This window comes from Corythoichthys intestinalis, chromosome 18 (genome assembly GCF_030265065.1).
Source record: "Corythoichthys intestinalis isolate RoL2023-P3 chromosome 18, ASM3026506v1, whole genome shotgun sequence".
In the NCBI taxonomy this organism is placed as follows: domain Eukaryota; kingdom Metazoa; phylum Chordata; class Actinopteri; order Syngnathiformes; family Syngnathidae; genus Corythoichthys; species Corythoichthys intestinalis.
This window is the reverse complement of record NC_080412.1, coordinates 8,525,278-8,547,644: the sequence shown is the minus strand read 5'-3', so window position 1 is coordinate 8,547,644 and position 22,367 is coordinate 8,525,278. Positions and strand designations below refer to the sequence as shown.

The following is a 22,367-nucleotide window of genomic DNA, read 5'->3' as shown; positions in this document are numbered from 1 at the left end:
CTAAATGTCCAAATTGAGTACTGCTTGTCATTTTCCGTCCAAAATGTCTGAGCACTAACAGGCTGACCCCCCACCTCTTCAATCTATGCTACAATGCTGACAGCACTCCTGTGACAGGTCACATGAGATTTTGGAGGGAAAATGACAAGCAGTACTCAATTTGGACATTTGGGGATGTACGTTTTTTCGTAGGGGTGTACTCACTTTTGTTGCCTGGGGTGTAGATATTAATGGTTATATTTTGAGTTATTTTGAGGGGAAAATAAATGAACTCTATTATATAAACTGCACACAGACTACTTTTCATTGTGTCAAAGTGTCATTTTGTCAGTGTTGTCCCTATGAAAAGGTATACCTAAATATCTGTAGAAATAGGAGGGGTGTACTCACTTTTGTGATACGCTGTATTTTAACTTACATTTCAGTGAGAAAAATTAACTGGTAGCAACCCAAAAATGCCCCCAAATGAATAGGATGTGACCCAAAGTTCAAACAAGTTTATTGACAACCATCAAAGTATTCAATTTATCCGGAATATTTAATTTTCTACATTTGAAAAACTCACTCTTCAGTCTTGAAGCAAGCGAAATGGCGCTGTGATCAAGCGGACATGGTGACGGTCTGGTCTTTGGCCTGTGCAACAGAGAGGAGGTCATTATTTAGAATAGTTATTAAGAGTGTATTGGTATTTGTAGTCATCCCGTACCGTCACTGTATGTGGAATCACGGGTCAGTGCGACAGTACAGGCTAGGAACTATCAATTGCAGGATTACTAACACTATTTAAAGTGCATTTATTTTATAACTTCAAATCAGGAAATGTTTATATTACTTTTGCCATAGCTGAAGTCATTGAAACACTGAGTGAGATTCAGTGTTGTTTTAGTCAACGATGACTAAAACAAAAACAAATTGTCAATGAACAATTTTTTTCATGATGATAACATGATGACGAGTTAAAAATGTGTCTTGGGAGACTAAAACGTAAGACAAATCCCAGTTTTCATCTGATGAGACTACAACGAGACGAAAATGCGGCATAGTTCCCGTCACACGTTCACATTGCGCAACATTTGTATTTTTAGTTAGCTTCAGAGTAAGATTTAAGATTAAGATTTGTTTAGCCAGAGAAAATATGCAATGTTGCTTTGGCTTTTAAAGGTCTGTGCTGACTCTGCTGAGTGATCATCACACACTAAATGTAACTCATCGCATTTGGGTTAGAATTAGGCTAATGCTAACAGTATGTAAATATACAGTGATCCCTCCTTTTTCTTTTTCGCAGGAAATGGGGACCAGAACCTGTTGCGATTAGTGAAAAACCACAAATTAGTGCCCCCCACCAATTTGTGTGTATGTTCAATGTAGCATTGGAAAGGCATCTTTTTTCACATTTTCCCCCCAAAATTTATGTATAATGTATACATATATGTCGGTGTGTAGGTCAACTGGAAATAGTTTAATATGTGTTGAACATTGAACTGAATTAAAGAACGTTAGAACCATAAAAACAAAAATTCACAAGTTTGATGTTTTCTTCTATTTATTTTGCACTTTTAAAAAAAAGATGATTTTTTAGGTTTAGCTAATAGAAAACTTTGAAATGCCGTGACAAAAAAAAGAAAAAAAAAACTTTTTAAAGTTTTTCCGTTATACCAAACCGTGACTTGTGTGTACTGTTGTACCCCTGCTATTTATGTAAATGTTCTGCCTGATGTGCATGTTTCTCACCTCGTAGTGCAAAGACGGCAGAATCTCTATTATTTTTGGAATCCATCGGGAAGGAGGTGGCACATCACTGAAGTTATACTGCCCTGTCTTCTTTCCGGACCACCACAAGCAGCCAGTGGTGATGATGGAAACAGCAAGGATGACGAGGACCACCGTGATGGAGATGGTAATCAGCAGCGCGGAGGACATGTGGGCTTCTGGCACGTCCGGGCAGGGGAGGACGAGCTCACAGCTTTTGCTTCCGACCAAGCTTTCCACTGTGCAGCGATAGCTTCCACAGTCTTGTTCGATGATACTATCTACTCGCATGGTGCCTCTTACGGAGTCCACCACGGCATTGGTGGGGAGGACCTGGTTTCCGCAGATCTTGGCCCAGGTGTACGTCAGAGGGGATTCACCATGGAAAGACAAGCATGTGAGCGTCACGTTATTGCCTTGGGCGAATTCCCCTTGCACGTTGCATATCGGTTGACTTGGCGGCTTCATGACCGTCAGGGTCATTATCTTCTCCGCTTCAGGTAACTTCTTCACAGCGCAACTGTAAGTCATCGCGTCTGAGCGACTGACGTTGCTAATGGTGATAGAAGCGTCTCCATTTTGGGGCTCGCGTGCCGTGAAACGGATCCTGCCCTTCATCGGTTCGTAACGACCGGAGAGCAACTGGCCGTCACTGAACCTAATGATGAGCGGTGGGGAGACACCAAAGGGGGCGGAATCCCATATGATGTACCCCGAGTTGTTCAGGGTGTCATTGTACTGGCAATGCATTGTGACATCGGAGCCTTCGGCGGCGTAATACTGGGACTCCTCCGGGTGGATTTCCAGAGCCACGCAGCTCAACACTCCCATTAGGACAAAAGACCACAGGAGGCGCCACGCCATCATCGCCATTTGCATGCTGGCAAATAAAGAACACAGTCACATCAAAGGCCAGCCAGGAAACAGGAGTTTGACAAAATAATGGAAAGACCAAACATTTTAACATCATAATCATTGGACATAATTGTTAAAGAATGGCATGAGGAACATTCTGATAAAGTTGAGCATCTTGTATGGTCGGCAAAATCCCCAGACCTCAGCATTATTGAGCATTTATGGTTAGTTTTAGAGATTCATTTAAGACGTCGATTTCCACCGCCATCGTCTCTAAAAGACTTAGAGGGTATTCTAACTAAAGAATCACTTAAAAATCCTTTGGAAAAAAATCACAGGTTGTATGAATCAATACCTCAGAGAATTGAGGCTGTAATTGCCGCAGAAGGCGGACCTATTAAATGAGTTTTGGTTCATTTTTTAAAGGTCTTTCCATTATTTTGTCCAACCCCTCTATATATATATATTGCATACATAAACATTTATATATACAAAGGCCTACAGAAATCTGAATCAATATTCAAAGAACCAAAACATTCATTGACCTCTCAGTTTTATTTAAAACTGTGCAGAATGGAAAAATCAAGCAATAACATTGACTGCACTGTAAACAGATGCTCAACAAGCTCAAAAACTCCAAAACCTAGCTTAATGGGGAGTCGCAAACAACTATCATGTGTATACAGCCACCTACCGTACAAAAGTGTGGTGGTTTTTATTGGTCAATATCTTGTTCACCTGCCTAATCTTGCATGTTGCTTCCTCTAGTGCTCAGTTACGGTATAGTTGCACGGGGTTTATGGATTGCGACAGAGGCATGAAAATGAAAACGAGAAAACAAAAGTAACGTGTAACGCAGGCGACAACAGATACTTGCTGTAAAATGTAGATTAGTAAAAAGAAGTACAGATACACAAAAATGTACTTAAGTGCAGTAACGAAGTACAGGTAGTCCCTGGTTTACGACATACTCGATTTACGCAATTTCGACTTTATGACGCCGGTGTCTTGTTTGCCATTTTGTCACCAGTCGTTTTGAGTTTGTTTGTCTTTTTAGTCGCGTAAACAGTGTGTTATTGTACCTCACAGTATCTTTTTTTTTTTTTTTTTTTTTTTTTTTTTTTACATTATTAATATAACATGTTCTGTCCTCACTAAAGGTAAAGTTGTTCACCTGGACAGACAGCAAACAAGGCAATTGTACTTTTTAAAGCTTTTCACTTTTGGCAATTTGTAAAGATGTTACACACATATATACACTTATGTTCAAAACGACACAAATTTTAACAATAAAACACTTGACACAGAACAATTGGTTTTCATTTAGTAGATTAAATTAGCCTAATTTGCTTTAAAAAAGTCTGATAGCTTAAATGCTACGAATGCTAACGTCTTTACAAATTTCATAGCAGATTGCTCACATAACTCCATAAACTGTGGCTGTAAATTTACTTACAAATGCATGCACAATCATATATTAATATTGTATATATTAATTTGAATATAATCGTTACATTCCATCACTGTACAATGAGTTCAGTTAAATTGGTAATTTGATTGTCTTCCCACATCTTATAAGGATAAAATTACCACTACCATTATCAAGTGAATTCATTATGTTCAGACTTACATTTACCCCTTTTCACTTATTATTAACAAGTTTGTATTTATTGTGTATATGTTAATATAATAATTATAAGTTATGTTCAAATATTGCAATTTAAATTTGCTAATAAAATTTATTCTGGAAGTTTTCAAAATGTTTCTTCAGTGGTTTTGGTAAAACATAGTTTTGACTCGAACAGTGTATCACCTGAACCAACAGATGTAACAGTGTACAGTGTAACACAAAAGTGAGTACACCCCTCACATTTCTGCAGATATTTAAGTATATCTTTTCATGGGACAACACTGACAAAATGACACTTTGACACAATGAAAAGTAGTCTGTGTGCAGCTTATATAATAGAGTTCATTTATTTTCCCCTCAAAATAACTCAAAATATAGCCATTAATATCCAAACTCCTGGCAACAAAAGTAAATACACCGCATAGAAACTATGTACATCCCTAAATGTCAAATTGAGTACTGCTTAAATATCTGCAGAAATGCGAGGGGTGTACTCACTTTTGTGATTCACTGTAGTATTGGTTAGTAGTTAGTAGTAGTTAGTATAAGTCACTTCAGATTTATTTTGCATTAATCATTTAGCCCAGGGGTCCGGCCCGCCTCAACATTTGGACCGGCCCCCTGAATTTTTTTTTTTTTTTAACTGTGTTATTTATTTCCTGGCTTTTTTCTGTGAAGAACCCAGAGAGGGTTATTTGGTTATTATCTATTTAATTAATCATATTATATTATATTATATTATATTATATTATATTATATTATATTATATTATATTATATTATATTATATTATATTATATTATATTATATTATATTATATACTTTTGTTCCGTGAAGAATCCAGAAAGGGTTATTTGATTGTGGCTTACTGAAAAACAATAAATTTATACATTTAGGCACTCCTGCAATCGTCACACTTTTTCTGTTTTTATGTCAGTTCAACACCCCATTTTTATGAGTGTACTAGAGACTACACTCATGAGTGTACTAGCACTCAAAAAAATGGGGTGTTGAACTGACATAAAAAAATGATGGAAAGAATTTGCACCTGCTAATATTGCTTTCCTTCAGCATTTAACATTTGTGTTCTTTTAACATAAAGCACACATGTTGAGCCAACATAAGGCACAACTAGGGCTGTCAAATTTATCGCGTTAACGGGCGGTAATTCATTTTTTAAATTAATCACGTTAAAATATTTAACGGATGCACGGAACGACTCATTCACGCATTGCCGCAAACAGTCTACAATGGCGACGTTCTACGTACATACAGAGCTAAGAGGCAGTGACAGGTGAGTGGAGTGGATACAGGCATTCATTTGGACCGTGCTTTTAATTGCGTATAGCTTTGACATCACTTCCACAAAAATTATAACTATTGAGGCGAGCAACGTGGGGAAGAATGACAGGAGTTGATCTTTTTCTTAACACCCTGCATTGTACACAACACAGAGAAGATATATTATTTGCAGCCGCCACACACAGTCATGGTTACCCAATTCCCATCATGCATTTGGGCAGAACTGTTTTGTCACTACATTATCATTTACTGAAAGTTCAACACATACACTAGATGGCAATATTTAGTCACAATATACAAACTCACATTTATCCTTTAAGAATCTATCCGTGGATCCCTTTCACAGAAAGAATGTTAATAATGTTAATGCAATCTTGTGGATTTATTGTTATAATAAACAAATACAGTACCTATGTACAGTATGTTGAATGTATATATCCGTCTTGTCTTATCTTTCCATTCCAACAATAATTTACAGAAAAATATGGCATATTTTAGAGATGGTTTGAATTGCGATTAATTACGATGAATTAATTTCTAAGCTGTGATTAACTCGATTAAAAATTTTCATTGTTTGACAGGCCTAATTTTAACGTAAATGGCCATCAATGGCATCCATTTATATATGCCTCACTGGAATCCAGTACATTGGCATCAATAGTAGCAACATTCATGATAGTCAATGGCATGGACGTACATAGCTGTCAGTGGTATTGACTTACTTAGGCGCCACTTCAATGTCAATGGGCTGTAATGGTAAGTGGTCAAAAATCACAACCACCGATGTTTTCATGTCATTGAAAATGAAGGGAAAATGTTTGCCATTAAAAATGAATGGAGTTCCGGTCATGTTGATATTCAAACGGTGCCGGTCGGTCAAACGGTTTGGAGTCTCCACTGTGCCGAAAAAATGTGGATAATAATAAGATTATGAAAGAAATAAATAAAAATAAAGTTGAGGAATTTTACTACCTGGGCCTTTGCCTTTCAAACTTCCATCTAATTAAAAAAATCTCTTTTCACATACAAAATAATAATTCAATGGTGACGGTACCAATGACGTGTCCCTTAATTTTTCAGGGAGTTGGCAATCCTACTTTTAAATCTCGCGACAAATCACGAGACTATTGCAATTAGATGGAAAGACACATTAACATTATGTTGCATCAACAATATCTAATCAAGCTCCTCATTCACTGTTCATGTTTATGTAGAGACTGCATGATTCAGTCATGCTCACCTTGGAAACATGATGGCTTGCTGAAAATGCACACTGTCTTTTAATAAACTTTACAACCTGCCTGATTCATTTTTTTGAGTGTAGCATAGAATGATCATTTTTCTGTGCTGTTGATGGTGATACAAACGCAAAGAGCGGCCAATGATCTCTTGCTGATGTCCAGTAAACAAACAGCACTAATAATTGAATTTTCTTACCTGTTCAACTTTTGCTTCTCCAAGTTCACAGCGCAGGACCTCGGTGTTCAGTCAGCCAGCTATAATGATGCACAATGCAAGAGATGATGATGAGGATGATGAAGATCATAGGCACGCATGGGTCTTAAACATGAAGCTCGTAGGCCAAAACTGCCCCCTTGGGCTATTTGTGCAAATGTGCAATTTTTGAATGATCATATTGTCATCTGTTGCTGTCAAAAATGCATCATTTGACAAAAAAAATAAATAATAGAAATTTAGATAATAGCACAATATACAGGGTGATTCAAAAACAATGTCCTTAAATCATTGCACGATATGTCAAAAGCAAAAACATTACAAAATACAGACTTGGACACATATGTTGAACACAGTGTTGTTTTTCGCAGCCCTTTTTATTTTTGTCATAGTCTTTTGGATGATAATACTTATTAGTCTAAGACATATTTTAGTCATCTCAAAATGTGTTTGTCTTCGTCCAGTTTTTGTTGACCGAAAACTCAAAACTAATATTGCTAAGTTTAGTCGACTTCCACTAAAAATGTTTTTGTCTGTAAAGTTAAAAAAAAAAATTACTCCAGAAATAAGTAAGTAAAGGTTTACAACTATTTCGAATGAACATTGACAGACGAGCAACATATTGTAGCATCTATCTACAAGGACAACGCCCAACTTGGTGATAATACACAATCAGCAGGAAAACAGTAGATTATTTTCAATTAATTATACCTACTTGGACGCCACGAACTGTGGGTAAAAAAAAAAAAAAGTTTGGTAACACTTTATAATAACTACCCGTTTTACTCATTAATAGATCATTATTAAGCTGTTGATAAATGATTTGTTGTTGATTTGTGAAGTATTTGTTAACAGTTTGTAAAGCATTTACAGGGTTTTCTTAACCTGAAACACAGTTTGTGTAGAAACCTTTCATGATCTTGTGTGTAACATTTGGCATGTCTATCTTTTCAGGTTAAGAAATGCCGTTCACTGCAAAAGAAAAGGCATTTTGATAAGGCATTTTGCTGGCAGCGCTCATGTTGCACATTTATGAAAATCTGCCATAGAACCAACAAATATTTGTACTTTTCTTTTTGTATATTTAACCAGTAAAACTTATGACCTTCAACATAAAGTGTATATAGTTTTATTAAGATTCATCAACTAGCATGGGCATTTAGAATGGGGTCAACCATATTGGAACACCCTGTGAATGCTTAACAAACTGTTAACAAATACTTCACAAATCAACAATAAATCATTTATCAACAGTTTACTAATGATCTATTAACTAGTAAAACGGATAGTTATTATAAAGTGTTAACAAAAGTTTACCAAGAGTGAAAGAGGATGCTACGAGTTACAATTAGTGTGTGATGATTGCTCAGTACAGACCTTTGAAGGATGAAGTGTCAGGGGAGAAAATCCGTTTTCCCTTTGTTTGTAGAAGAAAAAGGTTCTCGCTCCAGAAGTCGTTTAAAAGTTTACTTATGATCAAAAGGAGAAAATCAGTTACACACAGAGTACAACGATGCTCTCATGTGGGTGGAGTTCAGAGGACTGTTCTAATACTGGAAGGCGGGGTTAACTGGTAAAAAAAAAAATGGTTCCATGATAAGACAAAATACGTAATATGATGAACAATGGTCCCATTAGTATAAGACAAAATATGTGAAAATAAGTCATCTCATGACGCCTGGAAGGCCAGGCTGCGCTCTTACCAATTACATTGTATCTTTTGACGTACAGCTTTACCCTTCAAAGCACCTGCCTGCCTGCCCTCCCTCGCCTCAAGATGTAGACAGCTGTGCTCTGATTTATGAATTTTTAGATAACACTTGTACAAGAATAAAGCGGAAGCTAGATATCAACATTTGAGAAGGCAAGGCAAATTTATTTGTATCGCACAATTCAACACAAGGCAATTCAAAGTGCTTTACATCACATGAAGATCATAAAAATCACATTAAATCAAAAGAACATTAAAACAAAGACAATCGAAACAGGAAATAAAATTAAATATAAAAATTGCATTAAATCACGAATAGAATTTAAAAAAAAAAGATAGTTGAATTCAGAAATTGAAATAAAGCAGAAAAAGAATAGTAAGCAAATAGCTTGAAATTTGAAATATAGAGGGCGGAAAACACTCAGGTGACTCTAAGTTCCGCTCTGAGACCCCCAATTTGGCCAAATTTCAAATTTGTCCAATATGCATGTGTGATACATCATGGGAAAGCTTAAAATCTCAATTTTCTGGGGGAAGAAAAATTTTGGACTGGAGGGAATTTTTTGAGGAAAAAAAAAATATATTTTTTAAACCGCAAAACCCTATCTGGTGGTGAGAGCACACGAGAGCAGAATTAAAGACACCATGACTTTAACGAGATATTATCGCGTACTTACCTTGTTTCGATCCAAAAACTCCATGTCGCATGTATCAGTGAGTGTCAAGACACAGTTGCGAATGGCCACACCTGGATTTTGGGGGAATTTTTTGGGTGAAACATGGTAATATGACAAGGATCGCGATGCAGAATTCGCAGACATCAAGGTGTGGTCGATATGTTCTTTTTCATATATTTACCCTTTTAAACATTTTTGTGTTGTTTTTCAATTTTTCTTTGTTTGGATCGATTATTTATCATCTAACATATCGGAGAAAATGCGATAGTAACAAAAAAAAAAAACATACAATTAAGCGATAGTTTTGAGTTAGATATCCGTGACTTTTTTACAGACAGTATTTTTTTTTCATTGTGACGTAATGTGTTTAAAAGTTTAAAATATTCGAGTGAATAATTTTTTAAAGTCGTTTTTTTTTAAACAAAATATTAAACATCAATTAATGATTCTAAGCTAAAAATGACAGACATTTTGAATAATACATATAATTATTTACCCACAAAAGCGGTTGCGCGACATCTGTAAACGGGGGTTTTCAGGGTAAAACGGACAAATTAAAAATAGTTCGGGGGCTTAGTGTGCCATGAATCTGCTATGGCAGCATATAGACATATTGTTCTTTCAAACACAATAATTCTTTGGCTTAAAATTCAGCAGTTTATTTTAAAGAGGGTTGCAAGAGCAGAAACTGCTTCTTCAGTCTTGTTTTCCGCCATAGACAGTTATGGACATGCTGTGATAAACAAATCTGTTTTTAGCCCCAATTTAAAAGTGCGTATGACACCAAAAAGTATGTTTATTTCTTATTTCACACGATGTTTTATGCTCCTGAATGAAATGGACCGCTTGGATGTGTGTGGAGGTGATCATTAGTTTGTTTATTCTTCGCATCACGCCAGCCAAATGTGCTGCAGAGTTTGTTTGCTGCACCAAGGAGAGGCGTTTGAGCCTTTTTGGGTTTCAAAAATTCCTGTTACCCGCGGATATTGGCCAAAACAAGCCCTACTACTGTGGGACCATTGGACTTACGAGGGAGTGAGGAAACATCGTATTTTGTATTGTCGCACATCCCCGCCGCCGGGAGAGCACCATACTCGGCTTATTGCCCTCTTCGTGTGCCCGGTGTTCTGTCAAATTTTCAATTCTATCAGAAATTACAACTTTGTGTTAAAAATGGCTGCAAATACAGCGATTACAAAGTAAAGACTACAAACCTTCTTTAAATAAAGGGCTATTTACTTACGTTTGATCATGGACGGGCATGTAGAAGAGTTCTCCTCAGAAACATCCTGCCATGTCAGCTGCACAACAACTGCACGCCAGCTCTCTCGCTGTTTACGTCTTCGCCATGTAGTAAACCTTTATTTACGCCATATTTGTGTTTAACAATGTGGCAGCAACGTGCTCCTCCGACATCGGCCGGTTTGTTCAGCTGCTTCCCCGGCTAACCTGCCCGCAGCAGGGGAACAAGTCCGACGAGCTGTAACTTGTTCGCTGCCGGGCGGGTTGGCGATCGGCGAAGACAATCGAGAACCCCGCCACCATGTGACATTATCCTGGGTAGTTTTTTGTGATTTTTCCAAGAAAAAGACTTCCAAGAAACATCAGTCGGTTTGGGTTAGCATGTCAACTAGCTCCTCCTCCTCACCCCTCCTGGTTTGTTTATGCTCTCGGGCGACACCCGGGTGGGCATCTCACAATACAGCCTTGCTTTATAGCATGTAGATGGACTGTGGATTCAGCTTATTTTGCAGATTAATTCGTTTATTTTTCGCATCACGCCAGCCAAATGGCTGAAGGTATTTGTAGCTGCACCAAGGATAGGCGTATGAGCCTTTTTATGTTTCAGAAAGTTCCCGTTCACCTCGAGAAGTGTGCGACAACTGTGGGACCATTGGACTTCCAATGAAGAGAGTAAGCATCGTGTTTTGTATTATGTCAAATACTGGGATCATGGCATACGTTTTAATACAGCGGTGGCTTGCATATTGTGGTTGACAAGGCTCCTTGTCCACCGAGAATGCCACTCGGCCGACGACCGGCGGCTTGTCGCACAACGCCCCGCCACGAGAGCCATATACTCTGCTTACTGCATTCTTCGTGTGCCCGGTGTTCCGTCAAATTTTTCACCCCATCAGAAATTGCAACATTGTGTGAAACATGTCCCCGAATACAGCAATTACAAAGTAAACACTACAAACTTTCTTTGAATAAAGGAATATTTACTTCCGTTTGATCATGGACGGACATGTAGAAAAGTTCTCCTCAGACACATCCTGCCATGTTAGCTGCACATAACGACTGCATGATGCTCTCTCACGGTTTACGTCTTCGCCGTGTAGTTAAGCATTAATTTACTCCATATTCATGTTGAACATGTATGCTTATGATGTTACTTATTTATTTAGCACCTGTCGATAACATTGAAAGTCCAACTGAATGTAAAAGAGGTCTTATTCACATCCACAACAGCTTTTGGAGCAAAATATTATAAGGGTACAAAATTCAGCAGAACACCAGCAATAGACCACTGCCCTCGGGTTTGGGCTCGGGCATCTACGCGCTCCTCCGACGTCCGGCGGTTTGTCCGGCGGTCATTCTTCAGCTGCTTCCCCGGCAAACGAGCTCTCCTGCCTGCAACAAGGGGAATGACGAGCTGTACTTTGCTCGCCGCCGAGGGGGTTGCCGATCGGCAAAAGCAATCAACAACCCCGTAGCTGTGTGGCATGGCCCGGGTAGTTTTATATGATTTTTCGCTCCAACAGGTGAGAATAAGACTTTGAAACGGTCGGTTCGGGTTAGTATATTGGCTAGCTGTGACGCTTGCTGGTTTGCAGAGAAATGATAAAAGCCGGACTAACTCCGGTGGCATAAAATATCGTTCGGGAGGTGCAAGAAGTTGACAGTTTTGACTATTATGGAGTAATTTTGCCATGTCTTACTGAATAAATGCATTTTTAATGTTTCATATTCCATATAGCACAAGACTGTTATTTGTCATGACCATACCATTTATTTAGCAGATGGGGACAAATACCTGGATTAAAAGAATATCTTGTAAAAATATTGGAGTAGAGAGATTGAAACAAAGACATTTTGCTGCTCTCTTCCTCACATTTACCTAGTTCTGAATAATTCCCCCTCAATGGGCTGAAGTCTAAATCAGATGGAACCACGACCCTGCAGATGTCATTCTCCTGTTGGGGACGCTTTTGCGCTATAATGGCAGGCGGGGCTAAATGGCAGATTAAAAGACTAATTTCTCGTCATCTGCGCTTTGCCAAATTGATGTATATCGTCGAATCGTCTAAAAATATGATTCTAATTCACATAATAATGCTATTTAAGACTTTTTTTTTATCCTGTCATATGCACTTTAAAGGAGCCAACAGTTTGCGCACACTTCAGCCATTCAGTTAATTTGTTCCAGAGGTGAGGAGTATAATAACTAAATGCTACCTCGCCCTGCTTGGTTCTTGTTTTTGGAACATCCAGGAGACCGGTTCCAGACAACCTTAGAGGTCTAGATGTTTCATAGGGATCTAACATATCAAAGCATGTCTATTGTCTATTGGTCCAAGGTCGTTAAGTATTTGGTAGACGAGCAGTAGTATTTTATATTGTATCCTTTAACTAACTGGAACCAGTGTAACAATTTCAAAACCGGTGTCATGTGGTCATGTTTCCTTGTATTTGTAAGGACTCTGGCTGCTCATTCTGTACTAACTGTAGCTTCCTGACTGGTTTTTTTTTGTTTGTTTGTTTGTTTTTTTATTTTTTTTTTAAAAAAATTTATCAAGCGCTGTAAATATACCATTGCAATAGTCCAATCTACTGAAAATGAATGCATGCATAAATTTTTCCATGTCTTGTTGAGTGGGAAGCGCCTTAATTCTGGCTATATTTTTTAGGTGGTAATAAGCAGATTTAGTGACAGACTTTAGATGGCTATCAAATTTTAGGTCTGAGTCAATAATTACGCCAAGATTTCTGACTTGATTTGTAGCTGTAAGTGACATTGTGCTAAGATGGCTGCTTATCTTTGTCCTTTTTTTTGGGCCCAAAAATGATCACTTTTGTCTTCTCCACATTCAACTGGAGAAAATTCTGGCACATCCATTCATTGATTTGATGAATGTATTTACTCAGGGAGACTAAGGGACTATAATCATGTGGGGACACAGAAATGTAGAGTTGTGTGTCATCTGCATAGGTGTGATAGGAGATGTCATACTGTTCCATGTTGTGACCTGGGGGGGGCATATAGATTTTAAAAAAGAGTGGTCCAAGAATGGACCCTTGAGGGACTCCACACATGAATTTGGTTGATTCTGACTGATGGTTTCCGATTGACACAAAGAAATCCCTAACATGTAAATAAGATGTGGACCAGTGTCAGTGAGCCCTACCCACTGTTCCAATCAGCTGTGTAGTATGTTGTGATCAACCGTGTCGAATGCGGCACTGAGATCCAATAGTAGCAGAACAAATCATTTGCCTACATCAGAATTCCGATAAATATCATAGGACTTTGACAGGCACGGTCTCGGTGCTGTGTTGAGGCCGAAATCCAGACTGAAATGAGTTAAAAAGATTGTTTTGCATCATAAAAACCTGGATGTCTTCAAACACAACCCTCTTGATAGTTTTCCCCAGGATTGTCAGATTTGATATTAGCCTATATTTACTAATGGTTGAGGCATCCAGATTAGGTTTTTTTTTTTTTAGAATAGGTTTTATTACTGTAGTTTTTAAATTCTGTGGGAACTCTTCTGTTTGGACAGAAGTATTTATAATCTGAAGTATGCCTGGGGCTATGCAATGAAAAACAGTTTTGAAAAAGTTTGAAGGAAAGATGTCAAGGCAGCATGTTGTAGGCTTTAATTTTGACTCAATTTCTGTTAAAGTGACATAGTCCAAAAGGCTAAACTGTCTCAGATTGACCTTGGGAACAATTTGGGAGGCATTTATTGTAACAATTGTTCATCTGAAGTTGCAGACAGTCTGTCTAATCTTCAGTACTTTGTGTGTAAAGAATGCTGCAAAATCATTACAGGACACCTCAGGTACTGATGCGTGCGGGTTTGTCAGTTTGTCAACAACAAAAAAATAGTGTGCGGGTATTATTGATTTTTCTACTAATGATCAATGTTCCCTCTAATTATTCATGTGTCTGAGCAGACACACAAGATCCCTGAGCACACTGCGGACCACGGTGAGCAACATCAGATGTGTACCCTTGGGTACACACGCCTGTTCAAAAACCTGGATCATAACAAGTCACCGTATTTTTTTGGACTATAAGTTGCAGTTGTTTTTTCATACAGTGGGGCTAATAAGTATTTAGTTAACCTGTAATTGTGCAAGTTCTCCCTCTTGAAAATATTAGCGAGGCCTGTAATTGTCAACATGGGTAAACCTCAACCATGAGAGACAGAATGTGGGGAAAAAAACAGAAAATCACACTGTTTGATTTTTAAAGAATTTATTTGCAAATCATGGTGGAAAATAAGTATTTGGTCAATACCAAAAGTTCATCTCAATACTTTGTTATGTACCCTTTGTAACTTTATAACGGAGGCCAAACGTTTTCTGTAACTCTTCACAAGCTTTTCACACACTGTTGCTGGTATTTTGGCCCATTCCTCCATGCAGATCTCCTCTAGAGCAGTGATGTTTTGGGGCTGTCGTCGGGCAACACGGCCTTTCAACTCCCTCCACAGATTTTCTATGGGGTTGAGATCTGGAGACTGGCTAGGCCACTCCAGGACCTTGAAATGCTTCTTACGAAGCCACTCCTTTGTTGCCCTGGCTGATGTGTTTGGGATCATTGCCATGCTGAAAGACCCAACCACGTCTCTTCTTCAATGCCCTTGCTGATGGAAGGAGATTTTCACTCAAAATCTGTCGATACATGGCCCATTCATTCTTTCCTTTACACAGATCAGTCGTCCTGGTCCCGTAGCAGAAAAACAGCCCCACAGCATGATGTTTCCACCCCTATGCTTGACAGTGGGTATGGTGTTCTTTGGATGCAATTCAGTATTCTTTCTCCTTCCAAATACGAGAACCTGTGTTTCTACCAAAAAGTTGTATTTTTGTTTCATCTGAGCATAACACATTCTCCAAGTCCTCTTCTGGATCATCCAAATGCTCTCTAGCAAACCGCAGACGGGCCTGGACGTGTACTTTCTTCAGCAGGGGGACACTTCTGGCAGCGCAGGATTTGAGTCCCTGGCGGCGCATTGTGTTAATGATAGTAGCCTTTGTTACTGTGGTCCCAGCTCTCTGTAGGTCATTCACTAGGTCCCCCCGTGTGGTTCTGGGATTTTTGCTCACCGTTCTTGTTATCATTTTGACGCCAGGGGTTGAGTTCTTGCATGGAGCCCCAGATCGAGGGAGATTATCAGTGGTCTTGTATGTCTTCCATTTTCTAATAATTGCTCCCACAGTTGATTTCTTCACACCATGCATTTTACCTCTTACAGATTCAGTCTTCCCAGCCTGGAGCAGGTCTACAAATTTGTCACTGGTGTCCTTCGACAGCTCTTTGTCAGTGTGACTGACTGAGCTTGTGGACAGGTGTCTTTTATACCGATAATGAGTTTAAACAGGTGCCATTAATACAGGTAACGAGTGGAACCTCGTTAGACCTCGATGGAAGAAGTTAGACCTCTTTGAGAGCCAGAAATCTTGCTCGTTTGTAGGTGACCAAATACTTATTTTCCACTCTAATTTGGAAATGAATTCTTTAAAAATCAAACAATGTGATTTTCTGTTTTTTTTTTCCACATTCTGTCTCTCATGGTTGAGTTTTACCCATGTTGACAATTACTGGCCTATCTAATCTTTTCAAGTAGGAGAACTTGCACAGTTGGTGGATGACTAAATACTTATTTGCCCCACTGTAGTTTGGCTGGAGGTGCGACTTTTACTCAGAAGGAACTTGTGTGTGAAATGATTAACACATTATTATATCATTTTACATGTGAATTTTTGGTGTTTTGGAGTGACACTGATGGTTTGGTAAACTTGTTAGCATGTCCTTTATGCTATAGTTATCTGATTAACTCTTAATAGCTATGTTATGTTAACATACCGGCCACGTTTACATTCTGTCTTTGGCAATGTGTGTTCAATTGTATCACTGACTTTTTTATATTGAAATGCATGCTTTTAGTTTGTGGCGTTTTCACGTCCAAGTGGAGGTGCACTCGCACTTGTTCACGTGAAGAAGCGCGCTCACACGCCAGAAGGAGAGGGACAGCTACGCAGCATCTGAGCAAGTGGGCGAGTTAGAGAGAAAAACACATCTGCGAACCTACGTTCATTGTTCATGCTTGTAAAATATCTCTACAGAGGCAACGCCTGTGTGTATCATCTTTTCTGTTGTTGTGTGTTTTCCACCCACGATCGGACACTTAGAGCCAGTTGTGTGGTTGTTTGAACAATGTGCTAGCTAATGCTAGCGAACGCATGTTAACCGTTTGTGTCATTGCTGTAATAGCAGCTAATTATCATTTATTTACGTAGATGCGAACCTGTTTGGTATCGAGGACGAAATTGATTTGTATTATTTCTATTTTTAGTTTTACTCTTCAAATAATGGTGTCATAAAGACGGCCAAATTAAAGTCAGCAAATTATACGGACGTCCAGCATTGTCATTTGGGAGTTTAGCCCACTGTATAGACCCTACCCACGTGACGTCACAACTCCTTCCTCCTGACTGGTGCCGCCCAATTGTCCGTCAACACATCATGTTTCCCTGTTACGGCTACGTACATTCCTCCTATTTAAGACGTGTTTTTCTGCTCGTTAATATTAATAATCAAAATGGTGAAGGCGTGTGTGGCGGTCGGTTGCAATAACAGAGAAGATAGACGGCGAAGACGGAGAGACTTGAAGTTCTACCGGATTCCGAGAGACCCGGAGAGAAGAGAGCGAGATAGGCTTCTGCAATTCGACGAGAAAACTGGGCTCCAAACGATTACGACAGATTATGCAGTAGTCATTTTATATCTGGTAAGATGCATTTAATATATACAGTGCCTTGCAAAAGTATTCGGCCCCCTTGAATCTTGCAACCTTTCGCCACATTTCAGGCTTCAAAAATAAAGATATGAAATTTAATTTCTTTGTCAAGAATCAACAACAAGTGGGACACAATCGTGAAGTGGAACAACATTTATTGGATAATTTAAACTTTTTTAACAAATAAAAAACTGAAAAGTGGGGCGTGCAATATTATTCGACCCCTTTACTTTCAGTGCAGCAAACTCACTCCAGAAGTTCAGTGAGGATCTCTGAATGATCCAATGTTGTCCTAAATGACCGATGATGATAAATAGAATCCACCTGTGTGTAATCAAGTCTCCGTATAAATGCACCTGCTCTGTGTGAGTCTCAGGGTTCTGTTTAAAGTGCAGAGAGCATTATGAAAACCAAGGAACACACCAGGCAGGTCCGAGATACTTTTGTGGAGAAGTTTAAAGCCGGATTTGGATACAAAAAGATTTCCCAAGCTTTAATCATCTCAAGGAGCACTGTGCAAGCCATCATATTGAAATGGAAGGAGCATCAGACCATTGCAAATCTACCAAAACCCAGCCGTCCTTCCAAACTTTCTTCTCAAACAAGGAGAAAACTGATCAGAGATGCAGCCAAGAGGCCCATGATCACTCTGGATGAACTGCAGAGATCTACAGCTGAGGTGGGAGAGTCTGTCCATAGGACAACAATCAGTCGTACACTGCACAAATCTGGCCTTTATGGAAGAGTGGCAAGAAGAAAGCCATTTCTCAAAGATATCCATAAAAAGTCTCGTTTAAAGTTTGCCACAAGCCACCTGGGAGACACACCAAACATGTGGAAGAAGGTGCTCTGGTCAGATGAAACCAAAATTGAACTTTTTGGCCACAATGCAAAACGATATGTTTGGCGTAAAAGCAACACAGCTCCTCACCCTGAACACACCATCCCCACTGTCAAACATGGTGGTGGCAGCATCATGGTTTGGGCCTGCTTTTCTTCAGCAGGGACAGGGAAGATGGTTAAAATTGATGGGAAGATGGATGCAGCCAAATACAGGAACATTCTGGAAGAAAACCTGTTGGTATCTGCACAAGACCTGAGACTGGGACGGAGATTTATCTTCCAACAGGACAATGACCCAAAACATAAAGCCAAATCTACAATGGAATGGTTAAAAAATAAACGTATCCAGGTGTTAGAATGGCCAAGTCAAAGTCCAGACCTGAACCCAATCGAGAATCTGTGGAAAGAGCTGAAGACTGCTGTTCACAAACACTCTCCATCCAACCTCACTAAGCTCGAGCTGTTTTGCAAGGAAGAATGGGCAAGAATGTCAGTCTCTCGATGTGCAAAACTGATAGAAACATACCCCAAGCGACTTGCAGCTGTAATTGGAGCAAAAGGTGGCGCTACAAAGTATTAACGCAGGGGGGCCGAATAATATTGCACGCCCCACTTTTCAGTTTTTTATTTGTTAAAAAAGTTTAAATTATCCAATAAATTTTGTTCCACTTCACGATTGTGTCTCACTTGTTGTTGATTCTTGACAAAAAATTAACATTTTATATCTTTATGTTTGAAGCCTGAAATGTGGCGAAAGGTTGCAAGGTTCAAGGGGGCCGAATACTTTTGCAAGGCACTGTATTTAGAGGGTTTTGGGCTGACAACCACAATTAAGATCATTGCTAGGCTAATCGCCGACAACATACACGTATGTATGTAGTGAGAGTGCTATCGCTAAACCATATAAACATTAAAAGCCCTAACTCCATTGACAAACGACATGAAATACATTAGACTTGACAGTGGATGTAAGCAATAACAAAAGATTTTGAATTGAAAATTTCGTAACTCACCTTTCCAAGCACACGATAGATTCCTGCCGAATTTTCATGGACGAGGACCTGTTTCACCCAACCAGCAACGAAGTATTTATAAGCCTCCAAGCTCTTAAAGTTTTTCAAACTTTCGTGAGAATAGGCTGATTTTGTGTGGACAAGATAGTTGTACAGTTCAGGGTAGCTAGCAGATGTCAGGCAAATATGGCGGAGACAGCGGGTCGAAAAACATCGACTTAGGCATCAAATATGGATCTGGCGAATGGATAAACTGAAGCTTTTCCACATAACGCCTTTTATGCAACGCATCAAGTGAGTTTACGGCATTCGAAAGCACCGGGTCTTCCATGAAATGCATTATAAATTGCTCGATCAATTGAGACCATTGATAATACAGACACAAAATGACGGACAAGTGGGCGGAACCATACAGCGAGCACGTGATTTTGTGACGTCGGTGGGTAGGGTCTATAGCCAGGACCGAGCCGTAGCGTCCTGGTGAGGACAGTATATTCGCAATTTGTTGTTTATGCATCATGTAACATCAAACTATACTTATTCAGCATGTTGTTCCCTATTGTATTTTTATTTTAAATTGAATTTCAAGATGACATATCTCTTCTATGTGTTGGATTTTATCAAGTAAATTTCACCCAAAAATGCGACTTACACTCTCGTGCGACTTATATATGGCGGAAAACTCTCAGGTGACTTGAAGTTCCGCTCTGAGACCCCCAATTTGGCCAAATTTCAAAATTGTCCGATATGCATGTGCAATACATCATTGGAAAGCTTAAAATCTCAATTTTCTGGGGGAAGAAAAATTTTGGACGGGAGGGCATTTTAAAAAAAAAGACGTTTTTTTAAACAGCAAAACCCTATCTGGAGGTGAGAGCACATGAGAGCAGAATTACAGACGCCATGACTTTAACGAGATATTATTGTGTATTTACCTTGTTTTGATCAAAAAACTCCATGCCGCATGTATCACTGAGTGTCAAGACACAGCTGCGAATGGCCACAGCTGGATTTTTGGGTGATTTCATAGGTAAAACATGGTAATATAACAAGGGTCGCGATGCAGAAATCGCAGACATCGAGGAGTGGTCAAGATTTTGTTATTCATAAATTTACCCTTTTAAACGCTTTTTTCTCAATTTTTCTATGTTTGGGTCGATTATTTATGATCTAACATATTGGGGAAAATGGGACTGTAACAAAAAAATAAAATTTAGCGATAGTTATGAGGTAGATATCCGTGACTTTTTTACAGACGCCATTTTTTTCATTGTGACGTAATTTGTTTAAAAGTTTAAAATATGTGAGTGAATAATTTTTTAAGTCGTTTTTTCAATTACTGATTCTAAGCTAAAAATGACAGACATTTTGAATAATAAATATACTTACCTTGTTTTCATGGCTGGGTTGAAACAAAAATGTGTTTTCCGCCATATGTTTTTTTCCTCTTCGTTGGGTATTTCATGGCTGGTGCGACTTATACTAAGGTGCTACTTATAGTCCGGAAAATACGGTACATGGCTTATTAAAAGAATGAAACTATAGCAGCAATTTTGATAAATTCACTTTTAATTTCACTGATTTGGCCCACATAAAAAGAAAAAGACAAAAATCTCGTTGTTCATGAGATGTGTACTATGTTTTATGTGAGAGTCCTGCTTTAACCACAGGAAGAATCTTGCTTTGACCTGGGTAAGGTCCAGTTGCGGCATAGATGACTTAATAGATAAAACATAATGAAACACTACAATGGGAGTACAGTATAACAAACTCACACATTAAAACTGTTCAGACAATAAAGACTATCAAGATTCCTATTGCAGCTACACTGCAAAAACACACCTCCTTAAAGTGCGTACGACAGGATTAAAAAAAAGCCCTAAATAGCATTATTATATGAATTAGAATCATATTTTGAGCCGATTCGACTGTACACAACAATTTGGCTAAATGCAGATGACGAGAAATTAGTCTTTTAATCTGCAGTTTAGCCACGCCTTCCATTATAGGGCTCTAGCGTCCCCAACAGGAGGATGACGTCGGCAGGGGCATGGTTTCATTTGATTTTAGAATTCAGCCCATTGAGGGGGAATTATTCAGAATAAGGAAAATGTGACGTAGAGAGCCGCAAAATGTCATTGTTTCAGTCTCTCTGCTCCAATATTTTTACAGGATATTCTTTTCATCCAAGTATTTCCCCCAATAGCTAAATAAATGTCATGGTCATGAGAAATAACAGTCTTGTGCTTGATGGAATATCAAATATTAAAAAGGCATTTATTCAGTACGACAAGGCAAAATTACGCCATAATGGTCAAAACTGTTGACCTCACCTTTACTGTCGCACCTCCCAAACGATATTTTATGCCACCGTAGTGAGTCAGGTTTTTTTCATTTCCCTGCCCCAGCTTTGGAGAATTTAAACAAACCAAGAGGCGTGAGCTGCGTGACAGCTAGCCGACATGCTAACCCAAACCGAGTGACGTCTTATTTTTACTTTTCGAAGCGAAAAATCACACAAAATTAGCTCGGATCATATCACACGGCGGCTGGGTTGTCGATTGTCTTCGCCGATCAGCAACCCGCTCGGCAGCGAGCAAGTTACAGCTCGTTCCCCTGCTACGGACAGGAGAGCTCGCCGGGGAAGCAGCTGGAGAGTACCGCCGGACAAACCGGCTGATGTCGGGGGAGCGCATGTCTGTCACATGGTCAACACGAATATGGTGTAAAATAATGCTTTACTACGCGGCGAAGACGTTAACAGAGAGCGCCGTGAAGTTGTTGTGCAGCTAACATGGCAGGATGTGTCTGAGGAGAAATTTTCTACATGTCCGTCCATGATCAAACGTAAGTAAATAGTCCTTTATTTAGAAAAAGTTTACAGTGTTTACTTTGTAATCACTGTATTCGCAGCCATTCTTAACACAAAATGGCAATTTCTGATGGGGTGAAAATTTTGACAGAACACCAGGCACATGAAGAGGGCAATAAGCCGAGTATAAGGGGGTATGTGCAAACAAGCCGCAGGTCGTCGGCCGAGTGATATTCTTGGTGGACAATCAGCCACAAAATGCAAGCCACGTCCGTATTAAAACGTGTG

General features: G+C 39.1%; 1 protein-coding gene across 1 annotated transcript; it reads right to left on the bottom strand.

Moving 5' to 3' along the window:
- Positions 1-482: 482 nt before the first annotated feature.
- On the bottom strand, positions 483-8,538 carry LOC130906253 (coxsackievirus and adenovirus receptor homolog). The gene is made up of 4 exons (XM_057820363.1): positions 8,368-8,538; positions 6,973-7,031; positions 1,732-2,629; positions 483-633 (listed from the first exon to the last, which is right to left on the bottom strand). Exons 3-4 carry the CDS (start codon positions 2,626-2,628, stop codon positions 601-603), a joined length of 930 nt encoding a protein of 309 aa, XP_057676346.1. The 5' UTR covers position 2,629; positions 6,973-7,031; positions 8,368-8,538; the 3' UTR covers positions 483-600.
- Between the last annotated feature and the right edge of the window lie 13,829 nt (positions 8,539-22,367).

Bases quoted from the DNA above. Each gene is read 5' to 3' on its own strand.
- LOC130906253 (XM_057820363.1), bottom strand. From the start codon at position 2,628: ATGCAAATGGCGATGATGGCGTGGCGCCTCCTGTGGTCTTTTGTCCTA. The intron at 634-1,731 runs GTGAGAAACATG...TCTGTTGCACAG, and splicing joins TGCCGTCTTTGCACTACGAG to GCCAAAGACCAGACCGTCAC.